The 20,303-nt window shown below is 45.7% G+C and overlaps 1 protein-coding gene across 1 annotated transcript in view; it reads left to right on the forward strand.

The window, feature by feature from the left end:
* The window catches only part of LOC141087577 (uncharacterized), an 88,251-nt gene that overhangs the window by 26,225 nt on the left and 41,723 nt on the right, over positions 1–20,303 (forward strand). The window contains exons 3-4 of the mRNA XM_073573175.1: positions 10,641–10,785; positions 12,939–13,055. Of these exons, the coding sequence (XP_073429276.1) occupies positions 10,641–10,785; positions 12,939–13,055 (262 nt within the window). The remainder of the gene's footprint in view (positions 1–10,640; positions 10,786–12,938; positions 13,056–20,303) is intronic.

Raw genomic sequence — 20,303 nt, forward strand, 5'->3', positions numbered from 1 at the left:
TCTTTTCGTCTCTCCCCTACTTCCTCATAGATTGTAAGCTTGCGAGCAGGTATCTTGGTATCTGTTTTGATCTATGAGATTATTGCTATGCTGTAATGTCTGTTGTCTGTAGAAGTTCCCTCTATAATGTAAAGTGCTGTGGAATATGTTGGAGCTATAGAAATAAAATTATTATTACAGTATTACTATTATACATAGTGTATATATATTGCATAGCTCAGATATTGATGGGACATACATTTTCAATTTCAGAATTAATAGGGGAAGATTATGCACATTTTTTCATAACTATGAGAAATGCCAATTAGCTCCAAATCAGTAGTGGTCAGATAGCAGACGACAGCCATGCCATGATTCCTCTCTATGAAAAGGTAAAATCTCGATAAAAAATATGACGGTGATATCGAATGCCTGTGATAATCAGGAGTGAAGATATTGTGAATGTTGGGAATTTTAGAATTTTCTGAAACTGTAACTTACGTGCTAATAAAAAGACAAAGCAAATTATGCTCTGTTTTCAATGCCAGAAGATACGTTGCTGTATAGGCTTAATCCATATTTTTGGAAGCTATCATTAGGAGTAGAGTTGAGCGACTTTTGGTTTTTTAGGGTCGCGTTTCATTTCGTGAAACCCGACTTTTCCAAAAGTCGGGTCGAGCAAGATCGTCCGATTATAGGGAAAAGTCGGGGTCGTCCCGAAACACGAAACCCAATGTAAGTCAATGGGGAATAAAAGTCGGCAGTGAGAGGAGAACAGGAAACACACCTACAGTGCCCATTTGAATGCCAAAAGCATCAATTCTTCTTACTTAAGCTTGTCAACCTTAATTAACTTCATAATACAAGTTACGCACTGAAAAATGGGGGTTATTTGGCTAAAGTTGTGGGGGGGAGGGCTGGCTGCAGGTTTTCATATGCCCTGGGCGAAAGAGCGCCCCTTTAACACATACCACAACTCATCATGCTCCGATACGGCAGAGAAATAGCGGTATAGTACAATGAAAAATACTTCACTTTTTACATCTCATGACGAGGCCCATCTATTTCTCCATACAGAATCATTGGTCCCATATAATGTTTGAAACAGTATATGATGAACTCCACATAATGCTACAGTATATGTTGGTCCCCATGGATGAAGCTCCACTGTCTTGTGGGCCCAAATAATGCTCCAAACATAATGGGCCCCATTTCTAATGCTCTAGTGTATAATGGGCCCAGTAAATGCTGCTCCAGTGTCTGATGTCCACCTTTGGAATGTTCCAGTGTATGGTGGGCCCCATCTATCATTCTCCAGAGTATAGTGCTCCCCAAAAATTGCTGTCCCAACATTGAAAACAATCAAATAAGTCTCCTCGCTAGGGAATCCCTGTACTTGTCTGGACTCCTCGTCGTCCCCATCTTCCATCTCACTGCACAGTATTTCAACTTTGCAAGTGCTGTGATCCTGAGCAAGCAGGGGGGGCCCACTCGTTGGCGACGGCACTGGCACAGGGCCCCTGATAGTACGGTGGTGTGTCTGATGGCGGGTGGGCCGAACCTGCACTTTCATCTGCAGCTTCCTCTTTGTCACCGTGTAAGATGGAACTGTATATGGGAAGGGTAACCTGAGTTTCATCAGGGTCAGATTCAGGTCGTGTAGCGTGCGAGGGGAATGTAGTGGTCTGGGTCAATGTACCAGCAGATTCATCGAGCAGTGGCTGGGCATCAGTGCACTTGTATCGCCCCCAGGAGTACGGTCGCCACAGTGGCATTACCTTCTTCCTAGGGAGTGTGATGTCATGCTTGGGAGCAACGAACGGTCTCTCTAGCAGGTTAACTGATTGGGCGGCGTTATTCCCACGAGTCATGACCCTCCAAACAGCGTTCATGAAGGCAAAGTGTTTGTTTTACGTGGGCAGTATGGTTGCAAAGCTGAACCTTAAAGGAATGTCCAGAAGGGCACCACCAGGAGTGGAGCCTACGGTTAAATTCGACTCCACCTGGGAAACCTCAACCATGCCAGCTACAGAACAGATGCACACATTGCAAGCTTAATTCCGTTAACGAACGAGACTCCGTCATGCCCCGCGGTCCGAGTCCGGCTTACTAGAGGGGCACGTGAGGCTCTGGCACATGAGATTGGCCAATAACTGTTGTCTCATGCCCTTACATGTCCGTGGCTGCATGTGCGCTACACTGAAAAGGCCAGCGTTTGTCGCTTACAGGTGCAGATAACCCGCTGAACAACGTTAGTGATGGGGATCACTGATTACAATTATTACCCGCGAACAATGATTTCCCAGTAAGTGCAGGTCAACCGCAGTTCCGGAATTAGGCCTAACCGTCATTCCTGAAAAAATGAAAAACTTACGTGTGCAAACCACAGGTGCTGTAGCTTGCTTAACAGCTCGCCAGCCGTTCTCACGCCCAGTATGGATTACACGTGATTGCACAAAGGTGAGAAAGGGTACCGTATCCCCAGATAACATGTATGGATAGCGTACACATTCAAAATATATGTCTATACATCAGGAGGCAGGCTCAGATGGTGTTAGGCCCAGTATGGATTGCACGTGATTGCACAAAGGTTAGAAAGGGTACCGTATCCCCGGATAACATGTATGGATAGCGTACACATTCAAAATATATGTCTATACATCAGGAGGCAGGCTCAGACGGTGTTAGGCCCAGTATGGATTGCACGTGATTGCACAAAGGTTAGAAAGGGTACCGTTTCCCCGGATAACATGTATGGATAGCGTACACATTCAAAATATATGTCTATACATCAGGAGGCAGGCTCAGACGGTGTTAGGCCCAGTATGGATTGCACGTGATTGCACAAAGGTTAGAAAGGGTACCGTTTCCCCGGATAACATGTATGGATAGCGTACACATTCAAAATATATGTCTATACATCAGGAGGCAGGCTCAGACGGTGTTAGGCCCAGTATGGATTGCACGTGATTGCACAAAGGTTAGAAAGGGTACCGTATCCCCAGATAACATGTATGGATAGCGTACACATTCAAAATATATGTCTATACATCAGGAGGCAGGCTCAGACGGTGTTAGGCCCAGTATGGATTGCACGTGATTGCACAAAGGTTAGAAAGGGTACCGTATCCCCGGATAACATGTATGGATAGCGTACACATTCAAAATATATGTCTATACATCAGGAGGCAGGCTCAGACGGTGTCAGGCACAGTATGGATTTGACGGCCCAGACTACACAGCGGAGGAGCAGGGAGAGGTAAAGATTGCAAATGCTGGGGCCCTGCCCAAGCAAGGGGGGCCCACTCGTGGGCGTCGGTACTGGCACTGGGCCCCTCATAGTACGGCGGTGTGTCTGACGGCGGGTGTGCACCACCACCGTCAGAGACACTTGATTGCACTATGAAGGACCCTGTGCCAGTGCCCGCGCCTAAGAGTCGGCCTACCCACCTGTCCAGGGCAACGGCACTCGCACGGTGTCGTGCGCTAGGTGGTGACCCCGGCCATGGGGGGGGGAGGCAGCACAGTTAGGGAGTTTTAGAAAGTGGCATATGTTGATGTTGGACAATCAGCTGATGCAAAAGGTGAAATAGGTCAAGTCCCAGGAAGAGGTGGACCAAAGCAAGCCATTTTTCTGTCACCCTATGTGTTATCAGGGGAAGGTGGGACAAAATCCTTGGAAACCCATGTGTGGTTCATTTTAATGAAGGTTAGATCATCCACATTTTGGGTTGACAGACGGGTCCTTTTTTCTGTCAGGATTGATCCAGCTGCACTGAAGACTCTTTTCGATAGCACACTTGCAGCTGGGCAAGCGAGCTCCTGTAAGGCATATTGGGCCAATTCAGGCCAGGTGTCCAGTTTAGCGGCCCAATAGTCAAAGGGGAATGACCTGTGTGGGAGAACATCGATATGGGAGGAAAAGTAGTTTGTAACCATAGTTGACAACTGCTGTCTCCTGTCACTTTCCATCGATGCAGTATTACCAGTTGTGTGAGCGGTACTTGAAAAATCAGTCCACAACATTGTCATGAAACCCGTCTCCAACGCCACTTCTGCTGTGTGCACCACGAACACCTCTGCCAAGCTGCCCCCGGCCCGTACGGCTCGTGTGAGAACCATCACCGCTGCTGTGTGCTGGGAATGCCTCAAGCAACCGATTTACCAGAGTTGCTTGTTTATTAGCCAATATTAAGTCAAGGTTCTCCTGTGGCATGATGTTTTGTAATTTGCCTTTATAGCGTGGATCCAGGATGCTGGCGAACCAGTAGTCGTCATCGTTCATCATTTTGGCAATGCGGGGGTCCCTTTTTAGGATCTGAAAGGCATAATCTGACATGTGGGCCAATGTTCCCGGTGTCAATGATGCACTGCAAGTGCTGGTTGGAGGAGCACTTTCTGGCAAATCCACATCCCTCCAGTCACGCACAAACCCTGTACCAGACCTTGCCACGCCAACATTTTCACTTGCCCCACGAGATGCATCCTCCTCCCCTAAGTAATCATCCCCATCATCATCCTCCTCCTCCTCTTCTTCCTCCACCTCGTCCAGGAGAGGTCTCTGAGCAGACAATGGCTGAATGTCATCAAGGATTCCCTCCTCCTCTTCCTCCTCATCAACATTGGCTGCAGAAGCCTGCTCCTTAAGGTGCGTCAAAGTTTGCATGAGCAGACGCATAAGTGGGATGTTCATGCTTAGGATGGCGTCGTCTGCACTTACCAGCCGTGTGCATTCCTCAAAACACTGAAGGACTTTATAGAGGTCTTTCAGCTTCGACCACTGCACACCGGTCAACTCCATGTCTGCTCTCAAAGTGCCTGGCCGTGTATCCTCCCACAAATGCATTATGGCCTGCCTCTGCTCGCACAGCCGCTCCACCTTGTGCAGGGTGGAGTTCCACCTTGTTGCAATGTCGATAATGAGGCGGTGGTTGGGAAGGTGGAGCAATCGCTGCAGCTTCTGCATACGAAAGGAGTGTACAGGCGACCGGCGGATGTGCGCGCACAGTCTTCGCACCTTCTGGAGCAGGGCTGTTAACTCCGGATAATTTTTGAGGAAGCACTGCACCACCAGGTTCAAGGTGTGAGCCAAGCAAGGTATGTTGCTGAGTTTTGAAAGGGCTATGGCTGCCACAAAATTACGCCCGTTATCACTAACTACCTTGCCTGCCTCAAGATGTACACTGCCCAGCCATGACTCAGTTTGTCGCTGAAAGTACTCGGCCAGCACCTCGGCGGTGTGTCTGTCGCCCAAACACATCATCTGCAACACTGCCTGCTGACGCTTTCCACTAGCTGCTCGATAGGGGGACACCTCGTGTGCAACAGTGGCAGCTGCAGATGGAGTGCTCGTACGACTGCGCTCTGTGGACGAGCTTTCGCTTCTGGAGGAGGAGGAGGAGGAGGGTCGAACGCCTACAGCCAACTGTTTCCTATACCGTGGGCTAGGCAGCACTGTCCCACCACCGCTGTCCCCTGTGGACCCTGCATCCACCACATTAACCCAGTGCGCAGTGATGGACACGTAACGGCCCTGGCCATGCCGACTGGACCATGCATCAGTTGTGAGGTGCACCTTTCCGCTCACTGACTGCTTGAGTGCATGGACAATGCGGTCTTTCACATGATGGTGGAGGGCTGGGATGGCTTTGCGAGAGAAGAAGTGGCGACTGGGTAGGTCATAGCGTGGTACTGCATAGGCCATGAGTTCGCGGAAAGCTGCGCTTTCCACCAACCGAAAGGGCATCATCTCAAACGAGATTAGTTTGGCAATGTGGGCGTTCAAACCCAGTGTACGCGGATGAGAGACTGAGTACTTTCTTGACCTACTCATAGTGTCTGGGAGGGTGAGCTGGACTTGAGAGCTGCATATGGTGGAAGTAGCGGTGGACAGGGCGGACTGAGAGAGGGTTGATGATGGTGATGGAGTTGGTGTTCTTTCTGATGGCCTAGAATCAGTCTTTCGTTGATATAACAGTGGGATTCCCTGACTGCTGTGGCCTTGCAACGACACCTCATCATTTGCTGCTGTGCTAACCGGTGGGCTTACAGTGGGGGAAACAATGTAGCGTTGCTGACTACCTTCGTTGTGATCAGTTGCACATGAGGTTTGGTGTTGTGTCCATGCTTGCAAGTGCATGGTGGTTAAATGTCTAAGCATGCAACTGATATGCAAATTGCCTCTTCAGAAAGAAAGAGGACTTTTACTCTACAGCGCCACCTATTGGTAGTAGCGATCCTACAAGTCACAATCAACCCTTTAACGAGTCTTGTAGTATGACTTAGGATACAAGCCAAATCAGAATCTCAATTTGCAGACACGGTGTAGAGTAAAAGTCCTCTTTCTTTCTGAAGAGGCAATTTGCATATTATTTTCCCAGAGGAGCATTGCACGGCGAATAAGTCTCCTTACCTTGACAAGCCACAGCTGGCATGTCACTCTCCGCAAGGAGAAACCTTACTTCTTAAGCATGCAACTGGTATTCAAATTTTTCAGATTTTTCCCTCGGCTAAAGGTCTTTGCGCACTTCTTACAGATAACCTTGGCCTGATCATTAGGATTTTGTTCAAAAAAGTGCCACACTGCACTCTTTCTACTATGGAAGACATTTTGCGTCCTTCCACGCTGTGCTATTTTGACCGTCTGGCCAAGCAGTCCAGCAACTTTTCGGCTTTTTGTAACCCGTTTTTGGACTGCTCCGTGCCTGCCAGATAACAGCTGTTGCGATGTCGATGCCTGCGGCGGATGCTCCTCCTCCTCTTCTGAGCTATTGGCAGCGGCACCCTCTTCCCCCAATGGATGCCAATCTGGGTCAACACCTGGGTCATCCATCACCTCCTCTTCAATGTCATGTGCACCTTCCTCTGTGTCACCGTGTATGGTGGTATAGTGTGCGGGAAGGGGCACCTGAGTCTCATCAGGGTCAGAATCTGGCTCTGTACACTGCGAGGACAATGTAGTGCTCTGAGTGAATGTACCAGCAGAATCATCCATCAGCGGCTGTGCATCAGTGCACTCCATGTCAGATTCATCTTGGCCTGGGTAATTCACCATTTCACTTGATAATCCAGGCATGGTATGTGAAAACAGCTCCATGGAGTAATCAGTAGTATGGCCTGCGTCATCCTTCAATCTTGGTTGGGGTGAAGGACACAAGGAAAGGTGTGGTTCATGAACATGAGCCTCAAATGACGACTCAGTGCTTTTACTTTTTACAACTGAAGAAGAGGAGGGGATAGAGCTGGAGGCTGAGTCAGCAATGTAAGACAAAACTTTTTCCTGATGCTCTGGCTTTAAAAGCGGTTTGCCAACTCCTAGAAAACTAAGCCTTCGAAGCCTTATGGAGCCAGACAATGACGCAGGCTCAACACCTCCTGCATTCGGTCCTATTTTGCTCTTGCCACTACCATCAGATCCACCACCAACACCATCATTACCAGCTGCCAACCCCCGCCCAATTCCACGGCCTCTTCCACCAGCCTTCCTCATTTTTGGTAAAAATGTAGACAAAATCCAACAAACTATATAGTAATGTAAAACAAGGTACAAGGTGTCTATAGGACAGGGGAGATTTTGGATTTCTGCTCACACTAGTGGAAACTGGACACTTTTGGATTGTGTGAGGCCCACTGATATCTGAGCGCTATGTCACAGGCTCGATGGCACAGCTGTGACAAAAGTGACTAGAGGATAAGGGAGATTTTGAATTTCAGCAGACACTTGTGGACACTGGACACTTTTGGATTGTGTGAGGCCCAATGAATATCTGAGCGCTATGTGACAGGCTCGATGGCACAGCTGTGACAAAAGTGACGAGAGGATAAGGGAGATTTTGAATTTCAGCAGACACTTGTGGACACTGGACACTTTTGGATTGTGTGAGGCCCACTGATATCTGAGCGCTATGTCACAGGCTCGATGGCACAGCTGTGACAAAAGTGACTAGAGGATAAGGGAGATTTTGAATTTCAGCAGACACTTGTGGACACTGGACACTTTTGGATTGTGTGAGGCCCAATGAATATCTGAGCGCTATGTGACAGGCTCGATGGCACTGCTGTGACCAAAGTGACTAGAGGATAAGGGAGATTTTGAATTTCTGCACACACTTGTGGACACTGGACACTTTTGGATTGTGTGAGGCCCACTGATATCTGAGCGCTCACACTAGTGGAAACTGGACACTTTTGGATTGTGTGAGGCCCACTGATATCTGAGCGCTATGTCACAGGCTCGATGGCACAGCTGTGACAAAAGTGACTAGAGGATAAGGGAGATTTTGAATTTCAGCAGACACTTGTGGACACTGGACACTTTTGGATTGTGTGAGGCCCACTGAATATCTGAGCGCTCTGTCACAGGCTCGATGGCACAGCTGTGACCAAAGTGACTAGAGGATAAGGGAGATTTTGAATTTCTGCACACACTTGTGGACACTGGACACTTATGGATTGTGTGAGGCCCACTGAATATCACAGCGCTATGTCACAGGCAGAAATTGGCTAGTGTATCACAAACTACAAGGTGTATGTAGAATTGGGCAGAATAGGAATCTCCCTAGAGTGCAGGTCTGTAAGAACGGAACATGTCCTCGACTTATCCTTCCACAGTGACACACAGATAGCTTCACTGTGGCTGTGATAACAGCCGTTACACGGTACTGTGTGAGGAGCGTACACCGCTGTATGGTGTGAAAAAATGCACGCTCAGTACCTCAGCAGGACAAAAAAAAAAAATTGGGATTGCTTTTAAAAAAGCAGTTTGAGGAGCAGTGGGTAAACAGCAATGCAGGAATGTCAGGAAGCCTTAGAAGGCAGCCCAACAACCAACACCACTGATACACCACTATATAGCCTCCCCTTGCACTGCACACACAGTGACTGGTGTGTTGTACAGGCAAAATCGCTAGCAGCAGAAGCAGTTTTTTTTTCTTCTCAGCAGGACAAAAAAAAAAAATTGGGATTGCTTTTAAAAAAGCAGTTTGCGGAGCAGTGGGTAAACAGCAATGCAGGAATGTCAGGAAGCCTTAGAAGGCAGCCCAACAACCAACACTACTGATACACCACTATATAGCCTCCCCTTGCACTGCACACACAGTGACTGATGTGTTGTACAGGCAAAATCGCTAGCAACAGAAGCAGTTTTTTTTTCTTCTCAGCAGGACAAAAAAAAAAATTGGGATTGCTTTTAAAAAAGCAGTTTGCGGAGCAGTGGGTAAACAGCAATGCAGGAATGTCAGGAAGCCTTAGAAGGCAGCCCAACAACCAACACCACTGATACACCACTATATAGCCTCCCCTTGCACTGCACACACAGTGACTGGTGTGTTGTACAGGCAAAATCGCTAGCAGCAGAAGCAGTTTTTGGTGTCTTCTTCCCTGCCTAACGCTCTCCCTACAAAATCAGCAGCAGCAGCAGCTCTCTCTATTCTGAGATCAGCATGAGTAACATGGCGGTCGGCGTGCACGCCCTTTTATACCCCCTGTGACGCCCCCCAAAGCAAGCTAATCACTTGCATGCCCTTCTGAAAGATGGTGGTGACCCGTGCCTATGTCATCACGTTGCCCACAGTGTCCGTGGATCCTGATTGGCTGAAAAAGAGCGCAAAACAAACTTTTGAAACGCGACTTTGGCGCGTAAGTCGCCGACCTCGTGGCCGACCTCATCCTAGGGTCGGGTTTTGTTTCATGAAACCCGACTTTGCCAAAAGTCGGCGACTTTTGAAATTTTTCGACCCGTTTCGCTCAACTCTAATTAGGAGTACTTCCCTCCATAAATCTGAAGCCATTGAAGTGACATCAGGTTTAGTCATTTTTTTTCCTGTATCCTTTTTATGGAATTGTGTATGCTGTATTGTTTAGTCCCCTTTGTAAAATCTTTTGTATATTTTTTATAAACATTGCCTACTTTTCTGGATTAAATATAAAATGTAGTAGCTGTGTTCCTTTTATTCTGTAAACCACATCTCTGAAAGCCATACGCTACCTATCAGTTCAATCGGACTATATAAACAATTGGTGATGAGAGCGAGTGGTTAGTTTTGTTATTGAGGAGATGATAGTGACCGTATCGGGGATAAATATATATACATATATTCCATAATTTGGAATCGGAGATGTACAATATATACCATATGCTCACTAATAGTTCTCCAATAACCTGCCTATTAGGAAACATCCTGCAGCCTCCTTCGTTAATCTTTGGTCATTTGTGTCATTGTCCAGATGATAGGGGCAGCAGAGGGCTGTTTGTAACAAAAAGGTAACAGCTGGGGGGGTAGGACACGTTAAACCAACCACACTGTGATCTTTAACACTATCAATTGCCACATTCAAGGAAATGAAGGACCTGATGGAAAAAGACCTACTGTATTTCTGCATATTTGCCCTCTGGAGGTGTGACAGTTCATTATGCACAGGAAAAACTGCTATTTAGCGACTCGTATCGGGCCTGCCAAAGAGCAGTCACAATGGATATTCACCGACCTTTCCTGATGGACCGTGTTTTCCTTCACTGGGGTGCCGTGAAATGATTGAGAGAAGTGGGAAGAGGAAGTCGGAGAACCTCCCCACAAAAATTTTATTGGAGATTGATCTGGGACAGTTGGTAGCTCAATAAGTCCCTGAAAGCGCACCCAGATCTGGTACATCATGTGATTCAGATGTTGATTATGTGGATGTCAATGTTATGCGTGATGATAATGTGTTTCAGTGTTCAGGAGATCTCAGCCATGCCATGCTGAGGGGTGATGCTGCTCAGGATCCTCTCAAAGGAGTGAGAATCTGTGCTAAGGGCGATGGTAACAGGCACGTGACCATGAGGAGGATGGTTACGTGAAGCTGACTAGTGTCACAACAGACTGTGACATGGCTGTTGGTAGCGGCTCCTTGATTGACACTGCTCCTAAGGTATTAGAGGAAGACTGGAAAATGTTAAGCGTCCTCGAGGAGAGAGCATACAGAGTCGCTGCCACTCGCAGTCAGAGTGCTGAGAACGCAGGTATTGCGCTGCCTCCTGGACCCTCTTCATTCAATAGGGTAACAGAACTAGTTACGGACCCAGATCAGGTTCCATAGGAGTCCTGTGAGGTTGGAGCCTTAATGTCACTTCTTGAGGTAAATACCGTGAGCACAACTAGGTTCCCAAACCGCAAATTAGTAGTAAATACATTTGGCACTCATTAGATGCAGTGAAGAAAATTTAATGCAGTCACTTATTGGTAGTAAGATGAAAAACTCTTTGGTCTTTATACTAGTGGTGGATTCCGCGTTGTGATGAGATCCACCATCCTCCACCATACGGGATACATCTGAGTCGATAACTGCGGCTACTAGCGCACCAGTTGGACAGTGTGACTGTCACCTACTCCACGGGACATTTCCACCTGGACACTTAGTCCTAGAAATTCTCTTATAAAGTTCAATCCACTATTCACACAGCTGTCTATAACTGCAGAAGGAAGGACATAAAGACCAAAACATTTTGCGTCTTACTACCACTAAGTGACTGCATACAATTTTCTTAACGTCACTTCTGACTGCTTCTAGCTGCAGAAGCAGCTTTGCACTTAGCTTCCAGTTTGGAGGCATTGAGGGATCTCACACAGAAACCTAACTGCAATTATGACAGAGAGGGTATTTTGGGACCAGGTGAGGTTGTACCACTGGCCATCCCCATCTGGTCTGGAAAACGCTTCATTCTTACTGTTGTAGACTACGCTACAAGAACTTGAATGCAATGGCTCTTTCCTCAATTTTGGCCTACAAGGTGGCAGGTACTGTTTTAACCACATTTTCTCAATTTGGATTTCACAGGGAAATGCTTACAGACCAGTGGACAGTTCATGGCTCGTTTCATGCAGGCCCTCTGTAAAAAAAAAAATGCAGGTGCAGCACCTGGTAACAAGCTTGTATCACTCACAGACCAATGGTTTATGTGAATAATTCAATGGTTCCCTTAAGCAGATGCTTACGATTCTGGTGGCGTTCCCAAGGCATGATTGGGAGCAGGAAAGGAAATAATGGGAAGGGGAAGTCAGCATTTCCAAAGTGTCTGTCATCAAGTATGTCATGTGGCTCCATGACAAAATTCAGTTGTTGATGCAGCTGGTGCAAGGAAATATGGTGCAGGCCCTGGTCAGCCAGAAGCTGTGTTGCCACTGGAACACCCGAAAGAGGGTTTATTACAAAATGAGTCAGAAGGTGTGGGTCCTGGTCCCAATGACTCAGAAAAAGCTACAGGCAGCCTGGGAAGATACATACATTGTGAAAAAGTGCCTCACTGGTGTGCATTACATGGTCACCGTTGACCACACCAGGAGGAGTCAAAAGATCTTCCATGTCAACATAATGAAAGATAATCATGACAGGGAAGCCAGTGCCCTTCCTGTGTGTAGCCTTCCCAATGATGATGAGAGTAGAGTAAAGCCCTGGCGGATTTACCTACAGCAGCCCAGGACAGAGGGTCTAGTGAGGATGCGGAATTCAATCCGTAGCTATCCATGGACCAGAGAGTTCAGCTGCGGGAGGTATTCCTACACTACCTTACCACCTTCACTGGTGTACCATTCAAGATGCAGCTAGCCATCCAACAGGTAGAGACAGAGAATCGTCTCCCTGGAGGTGCAAAAATACATCAAAAGGGTAATAGAAATGCTATGCCTGGGGGTGATTAAGAAGTTAAAAATTGCATGGGTCTCGTCTGTAGTCTCGGTCCCAAAAAGGGACTGGACAAGCTGGTCCATCACAGCCCTCAATGTGTACCCAATGCCACGCATCGATAAGCTGCTGGATCGCTTAGCCAGTGCCTGTTATTTGACAATCATGGACTTGAGTTGGGGGATTCTGGCGAATTCTCCTGTCCAAGGAAGAAAAGGATAAGTTGGCTTTCATCACATCATTAGGACTGTATGAATGCCTGGTCATTCCATTTGACATAATAAATGGTTTTGCCACTTTAGAGCGGTCAATCAGTTGCTTGAGGGTCTAGATGTGTTTTCTGTCACTTACCTAGATGACATTGCTGTCTTCATGCCCACCTGGCAGGAATACCTAGGGCACCTGGAGCAGGTGCTCAAGTGGGTCCAGGGCGCTTGTTTGACTAAAAGAAAACAGGAAAATGTCAAATTGGCATGATGGAGCTACAGTGCCTTGGTTATCGAGTGGGTGGTGGAATTCTGAAACTAAAGCCCAAGAAGGTCGATGCTATCACCTCCAACTATAGTAACCTTGCCAAGCCTCTGACGAGCTTCACCATAAAAAACCATCACAAAAAGTCTACTAGATGGCTAACTGTGAGCGGTCCTTCACAGATCTGAAAGCCGCCTATGCCAGTTTTCCAGTTCTACAAGCCTTGGACTTCATGGCGGCTTGTAGTTCAAACAGATGCCAGTGCATATAAGATAAGATAAGATAATCCTTTAATAGTCCCACCATGGGGAAATTCAGAGCATTACAGCAGCAAGGCAGGAACAAGTACAGATACAGATGCATAAAGGCATTACATTGACAGTTGGTAGGTACATATACGAAAAAAATATATAACCGGACTATCACAACTTTGGATCTATCAGTTCACTGTTTGGGTCGTTCTCCGTTTTGGACAGTGCTGGTTATACAGCCTAACTGCAGCAGGAAGGAAGGACTTTCGATAGCGCTCCCTCTCACATTTAGGATGAAGTAGTCGGTCACTGACAGTACTGCACATCTTTGTCACGGTCTCATGCATGGGATGGGAATCATTCTGCACCATGTAGCTCACCTTGGCCAGTATCCTCCTGTCGCCTACTTCCTGAACTGGATCAAGGGGGCATCCCAGGACAGAGCTGGCCCTTCTAATCAGTTTGTCCAGCCTATTCCTGTCCCTGGTTGATATGCCTCTACCCCAGCACGCCACACCAAAGAAGATGACTGATGCCACAACAGAGTTGAAGAAGGATGCAATGTGGCCTGGTTTCCGTGCTCAGCCTGGTAAATGGGGAGGAAGAGCATCCACTAATGTTTCTCAAACAAAAGCTCTTGCCCCAGAAAGTGGGATACACCACTGTGGAGGAGTGTCTTGTCATAGTGCAGGTCCTGCGGAAGCTGCAGCTCTACCTATATGGATGCGACTTCACCATAGGGACTGACCACAAACCTCTCAGCTGACTGTACTGGGTGGCCAGCGTCAATGGTAAACTACTGCAGTAGAGCTTGGCTGTACAGCATTACAATTTTACCATTCAGCACATGAAGGGAATCAAACATGGCAACGCTGAGGGGCTGTTCCGCCATGGGGATGCTAAGGAAATGTGCTTGGGAGATGATCTGTAAATCAGTCTCCATTGCCATCTCTAAAAGGTGGAGGTGTTAAGGATGTCATTGTGAAATCTATAAATCTAATAGTTCTCATAGTGAAGATTGAAGCAAAGTGTGGAGACACAAGGGTTATTGGGTTCCCTTGTCCGCTGGCCTGGCTGTCTTTAGACTCAACCCACTAAACGCCTGTACTCCTTTCTCATGGATAGAATACTCCACAGACAACATGGGGTGAGGGTAACACACTGCGGTAATACTTTATTGGATCACTAACAGTCAACAACATATAGTACATTGCCAGTAGGTACAGAAGATGGTGCAAATGACAGAGTCTCAACCATCGACTATCTCTCTAAGGATTAAAACCTCTGTGACTTTGGGGCATCCAAGACCAACTACCCCATCCAGTAGTAACCCACTTTTGGCAGGCACCCACAGAGAGGCTGTAGCAGCAAGCTGAGGAAGCTAACCAAGCACAGTTAGGTATGTGGCCAAGTGACCTGATTGTCCAAATTGTCCTTCAAATGTCTTTGTGAGTTCATTGATGGCAGTGGAGCAGTTATGTATTCCACCAGCATAAGCCGTGGTTCCTGGGCTGATGTCCTGAAGAGTCAGTCTGGAAACGGAGGCAGACCCCTTTTATATCCCACAGCTCTAATTCAGGGCATACTCCCACAGAATAGGGAGAAGGTAGGGGAGGTAATCCCTCATTGTTAAATTGTTCAATTAGACTGCATATTTGTCCTCCAAGTTGTGCAGACCTACACCAAAGGTCAACTGACTTACTCACATGAAGCAACGGCTCATGTCCCTTTGCCTACTGAATAAAGGAACAATATGTCTGGCATAATTATGAATTATTCATCCCCGCACCAATGACCAGATTGACGTAGAGTTGTCACATAAGGCTTGCACTCTATTAAAGAATCTCATTTGCCTAGAGATGGGGGAATCTGTTGTTATCAAATCGGCTTGTTTTGCTTTCAGTAAAAGAGTATTTAAATAATAATCAAGATACTGCAACGTGGGATCAAAAGGAAGGAAATATTATAATTCTCCCCATCTTTCAATAGATTATCTGCCAAAGAGATGTAATCAGATCTGTTCAAAGGACAATGTTGCCACCCTTGTCCAATAGCGTTATAATTGTATTTTCATAAATTCATATGGTTTAATTTTACATTAGTTAAAATTGGAATTTTGGCTTTTGGCTATTGGATTTAAAAAATTAGTTAATCCTCACCAATATCATTGAGCAATTTATGTGTGATCCCATATACACTACGTCAGTACATAGCATGAAAGTTCGTTATATTACTAGTAGAATTTTCTGTCACAGATTACAAGGGAGCTCATGCTTTTTTTTTCCTGACTCATTTAACTAAAGAAGTTGATTTGCAAATACTAAAATAAATTTTATTTTATATAAAGAAGAACTATCCAAATTGTAGAGGACAAAAGAATAATGTGAATATCCTGTAAATAAATATATATATATATATACAGTCATATGTAAAAGTTTGGGCACCCCTATTAATGTTAACCTTTTTTCTTTATAACAATTTTGGTTTTTGCAACAGGTATTTCAGTTTCATATATCTAATAACTGATGGACTCAGTTATATTTCTGGATTCAAATGAGGTTTATTGTACTAACAGAAAATGTGCAATCTGCATTTAAACAAAATTTGACCGGTGCAAAAGTATGGGCACCCTTATCATTTTCTTGATTTGAACACTCCTAACTACTTTTTACTGACTTCCTGAAGCACTAAATTGGTTTTGTAACCTCATTGAGCTTTGAACTTCATAGCCAGGTGTATCAAATCATGAGAAAAGGTATTTAAGGCGGCCACTTGCAAGTAGTTCTCCTATTTGATTCTCCTATGAAGAGTGGCATCATGGGCTCCTCAAAACAACTCTCAAATGATCTGAAAACAAAGATTATTCAACATGGCTTTTCAGGGGAAGGATACAAAAAGTTGTCTCAGAGATTTAACCAGTCAGTTTCCACTGTGAGGAACATAATAAGGAAATGGAAGAACACAGGTACAGTTCTTGTTAAGCCCAGAAGTGGCAGGCCAAGAAAACTATCAGAAAGGCAGAGAAGAAGAATGGTGAGAACAGTCAAGGACAATCCACAGACCACCTCCAAAGACCAGCAGCATCATCTTGCTGCAGATGGTGTCACTGTGCATCGGTCAACAATACAGCGCACTTTGCACAAGGAGAAGCTGTGTGGGAGAGTGATGCGAAAGAAGCCGTTTCTGCAAGCACGCCACAAACAGAGTCGCCTGAGGTATGCAAAAGCACATTTGGACAAGCCAGTTACATTTTGGAAGAAGGTCCTGTGGACTGATGAAACAAAGATTGAGTTGTTTGGTCATACAAAAAGGCGTTATGCATGCGCTGTATTGTTGACCGATGCACAGTGACACCATCTGCAGCAAGATGATGCTGCAGGTCTTTGGAGGTGGTCTGTGGATTGTCCTTGACTGTTCTCACCATTCTTCTTCTCTGCCTTTCTGATAGTTTTCTTGGCCTGCCACTTCTGAGCTTAACAAGAACTGTACCTGTGTTCTTCCATTTCCTTACTATGTTCCTCACAGTGGAAACTGACAGGTTAAATCTCTGAGACAACTTTTTGTATCCTTCCCCTGAAAAGCTATGCTGAATAATCTTTGTTTTCAGATCATTTGAGAGTTGTTTTGAGGAGCCCATGATGCTACTCTTTATAGGAGAATCAAATAGGAGAACTACTTGCAAGTGGCCACCTTAAATACCTTTTCTCATGATTTGATACACCTGGCTATGAAGTTCAAAGCTCAATGAGGTTACAAAACCAATTTAGTGCTTCAGGAAGTCAGTAAAAAGTAGTTAGGAGTGTTCAAATCAAGAAAATGATAAGGGTGCCCATACTTTTGCACTGGTCAAATTTTGTTTAAATGCAGATTGCACATTTTCTGTTAGTACAATAAACCTCATTTGAATCCAGAAATATAGCTGAGCCCATCAGTTATTAGATATATGAAACTGAAATAGCTGTTGCAAAAACCAAAACTGTTATAAAGAAAAAAGGTTAACATTAATAGGGGTGCCCAAACTTTTACATATGACTGTAGCTCTCCTTTGCATCTCATTGATGAAAGGCTTTTTTCTAGCTTTACATGAATTGAGCCCTACCTCTACAAGCCTGTTACAAACTGTTCTTGCTGTGCACTTCACCTCAGCTGCTATTTGCGACTCCTTTTGTAGGTCACTTGATGTCATTCTGCGGTTGCTGAGTGATATTCGAATAAGACGACGGTCATCCCGGTCAGTGGAGAGTCGTTTTCGCCCTTTGCCAGTCTGTAGCTTTGTTGTCCCCAATATCTGCTGCTTGACCTTGTTGTAATGGACTACCATCTTACAAATTTTAAGGATGGAGGCAAAATGATGCTTACTGTATCCCTCTGTGTCAAACCACCCCGCTATACTTACCCTGCCTCGGCATCCCGGCATGTCTCCGGACCAGGAGCGCGCCGCTCGGTGTCCTCACTTCCGGTCTCACGGCCGACTCCGGGATCACGTCTCATGCGCACACTTACTACGCAGCTAAGGTCGCTGATGTGCACACCTCTGGTTCCTTATGCTGCAGGAGGGTCCTGATCCGGAAGCTTTGCAGTACGTAGCGGATATAACAGGCAACCTCTTCCTGTAGGAGGAGCATGATTATCACTTGTGCACCCCTGTGATTTAGGCCCCTGTATGGTTCCTGTCTCTGCGTACCTCCCGGTTCCCTGCTCTCTGTTTGTACCCGGGGTTGCCATACTCTTGTTACCTAACTCCTTCCGTTCTTGTGTTCCCTCTCATGCCCATCTACTCCAGTCCTCACCAGCCTCTGGTCTCTCCCTGTACCTCTTCCGAGTGGCCCGCTTAGTTCTTCCTGTCTGTTCTGTTTTGGATCCTATACTCTGCCTCTCCGGTCTCGTCCTCTCTCCCCAGGACACCTAACTCTGTTCTGCCTCTTGTGTCTCCTTCAGGCTATCCCTTGGTACTGGCCATCATAGTGATAGTCTCCCCTGGCCTGCCCCTGATGCTCCCTGTATAGGGTGCGGTCCTCACTAGGTTAGCTCACCTGGGGAAGGTTCGTCACCACGACCCAGTTGGTTCATCTAAGAGTTTCACAAGTTGTCACTCTGTGCTAGTAAAGCCAGAATTGAGCCCTTCTTTTCCTCACTCAAGACTTTTCTTTTCAACTCCTTTGGCATGGAGAAAAGTTATTTTTTCATTCCTTTTACTATTGGGATATTACTAGCACTTGTTTTGCCATCCAGCTTGTCCTATTGCAAGAGGATTGTGAACACCACAGCAGGGTTTTTATACTTTCCTTTGTTAAATAAGATTTGGTTCAGGCGATCACCTAATCAAAAGCACATTAAGTAGACTGAGGTGTACTCTGGTTGCATTTCAACTGACACTGGAATGGATTGGCTGTCAGACATGTAGAGAAGCTGATTTTTATAAAACTGTGCAGTGGTCTCTTAATTTTTGCCAGAGTTGTACATTCTTATTTTCATTTTACTCATTTAAATAGCTCCATTAATTCCACAGCTCTAGACATTAACCTTTTTCCGACATTAGGTGTAATAGTGTAATGGTACGCCAACGTCAGAATCTCTCCCTTTGATATGTGCTCCGGCGCTGAGCCCACATCTTTCCCAGCACACGTCAGCTGATTTTTTTTACCCATTTTCCAGTACATTATATGTTAAAATCAATGGTGTTGTTCAAAAGTACAACTTATCCCACAAAATACAAGGCCTCACATGGCCATTTTGACCGAAAAAATAAAAAGTTATGGCTCTGGGAAGAAGGGGAGAAAAAAACGAAAATGAAAATACCTCTGGTCATTAAGGGGTTAACGTCATTGATCCTATTGGGGCTCACAATCTAAACTCCATATCAGTATGTCTTTGAAGTGTGGGAGAAAACCAGAGAAACCAAAGGAAACCCACACAAACACAGGGAGAACATGTGTACAAGTAGGGATGAGCGGATCAGTGGAAATTAGGGTTTGTCAGGTTCGGCCGAACTGTAGTCCAAAGCTTGGTTCAGGAGCCAGATTTTGACCCAAATTTGATCCCAAACGACATAGAATCCAATGGGGAATCGACCTTTTGGGCAGAAAAATGGCTTCAAAATGGTGATAATAAGGGGTAGGGGCTGCAAAAGGAAGCAAAATGGGGGTAAGAGCAGGACAATTGCCCTGCAAACAAATGTGTATAAGGAAATTATGGATAGACAGATAGGTAGGTAGGTAGATAGATAGATAGATACAGTTGTGGCCAAAAGTATTGACACCCCTGCAATTCTGTCAGATAATACTCAGTTTCTTCCGGAAAATGATTGCAAACACAAATTCTTTAGTATTACTATCTTCATTTAATTTGTCTTAAATGAAAAAACACAAAAATAATTGTCCTAAAGCCAAATTGGATATAATTCCACACCAAACATAAAAAAGAGGGTGGACAAAAGTATTGGCAGTGTTCGAAAAATCATGTGATGCTTCTCTAATTTGTGTAATTAACAGCACCTGTAACTTACCTGTGGCACCTAACAGGTGTTGGCAATAACTAAATCACACTTGCAGCCAGTTGACATGGATTAAAGTTGACTCAACCTCTGTCCTGTGTCCTTGTGTGTACCACATTGAGCATGGAGAAAAGAAAGAAGACCAAAGAACTGTCTGAGGACTTGAGAAACCAAATTGTGAGAAAGCATGAGCAATCTCAAGGCTACAAGTCCATCTCCAAAGACCTGAATGTTCCTGTGTCTACCGTGCGCAGTGTCATCAAGAATTTTAAAGCCCATGGCACTGTGGCTAACTTCCCTAGATGTGGACGGAACAGAAAAATTGACAAGAGATTTCAACGCAAGATTGTGCAGGTGTTGGATAAAGAACCTCGACTAACATCCAAACAAGTTCAAGCTGCCCTGCAGTCCGAGGGTACAACAGTGTCAACCCGTACTATCCGTCGGCGTCT

This window comes from Dendrobates tinctorius, unplaced genomic scaffold, assembly GCF_039654945.1.
Source record: "Dendrobates tinctorius isolate UK_male_01 unplaced genomic scaffold, ASM3965494v1 ptg000034l, whole genome shotgun sequence".
Classification (NCBI taxonomy): domain Eukaryota; kingdom Metazoa; phylum Chordata; class Amphibia; order Anura; family Dendrobatidae; genus Dendrobates; species Dendrobates tinctorius.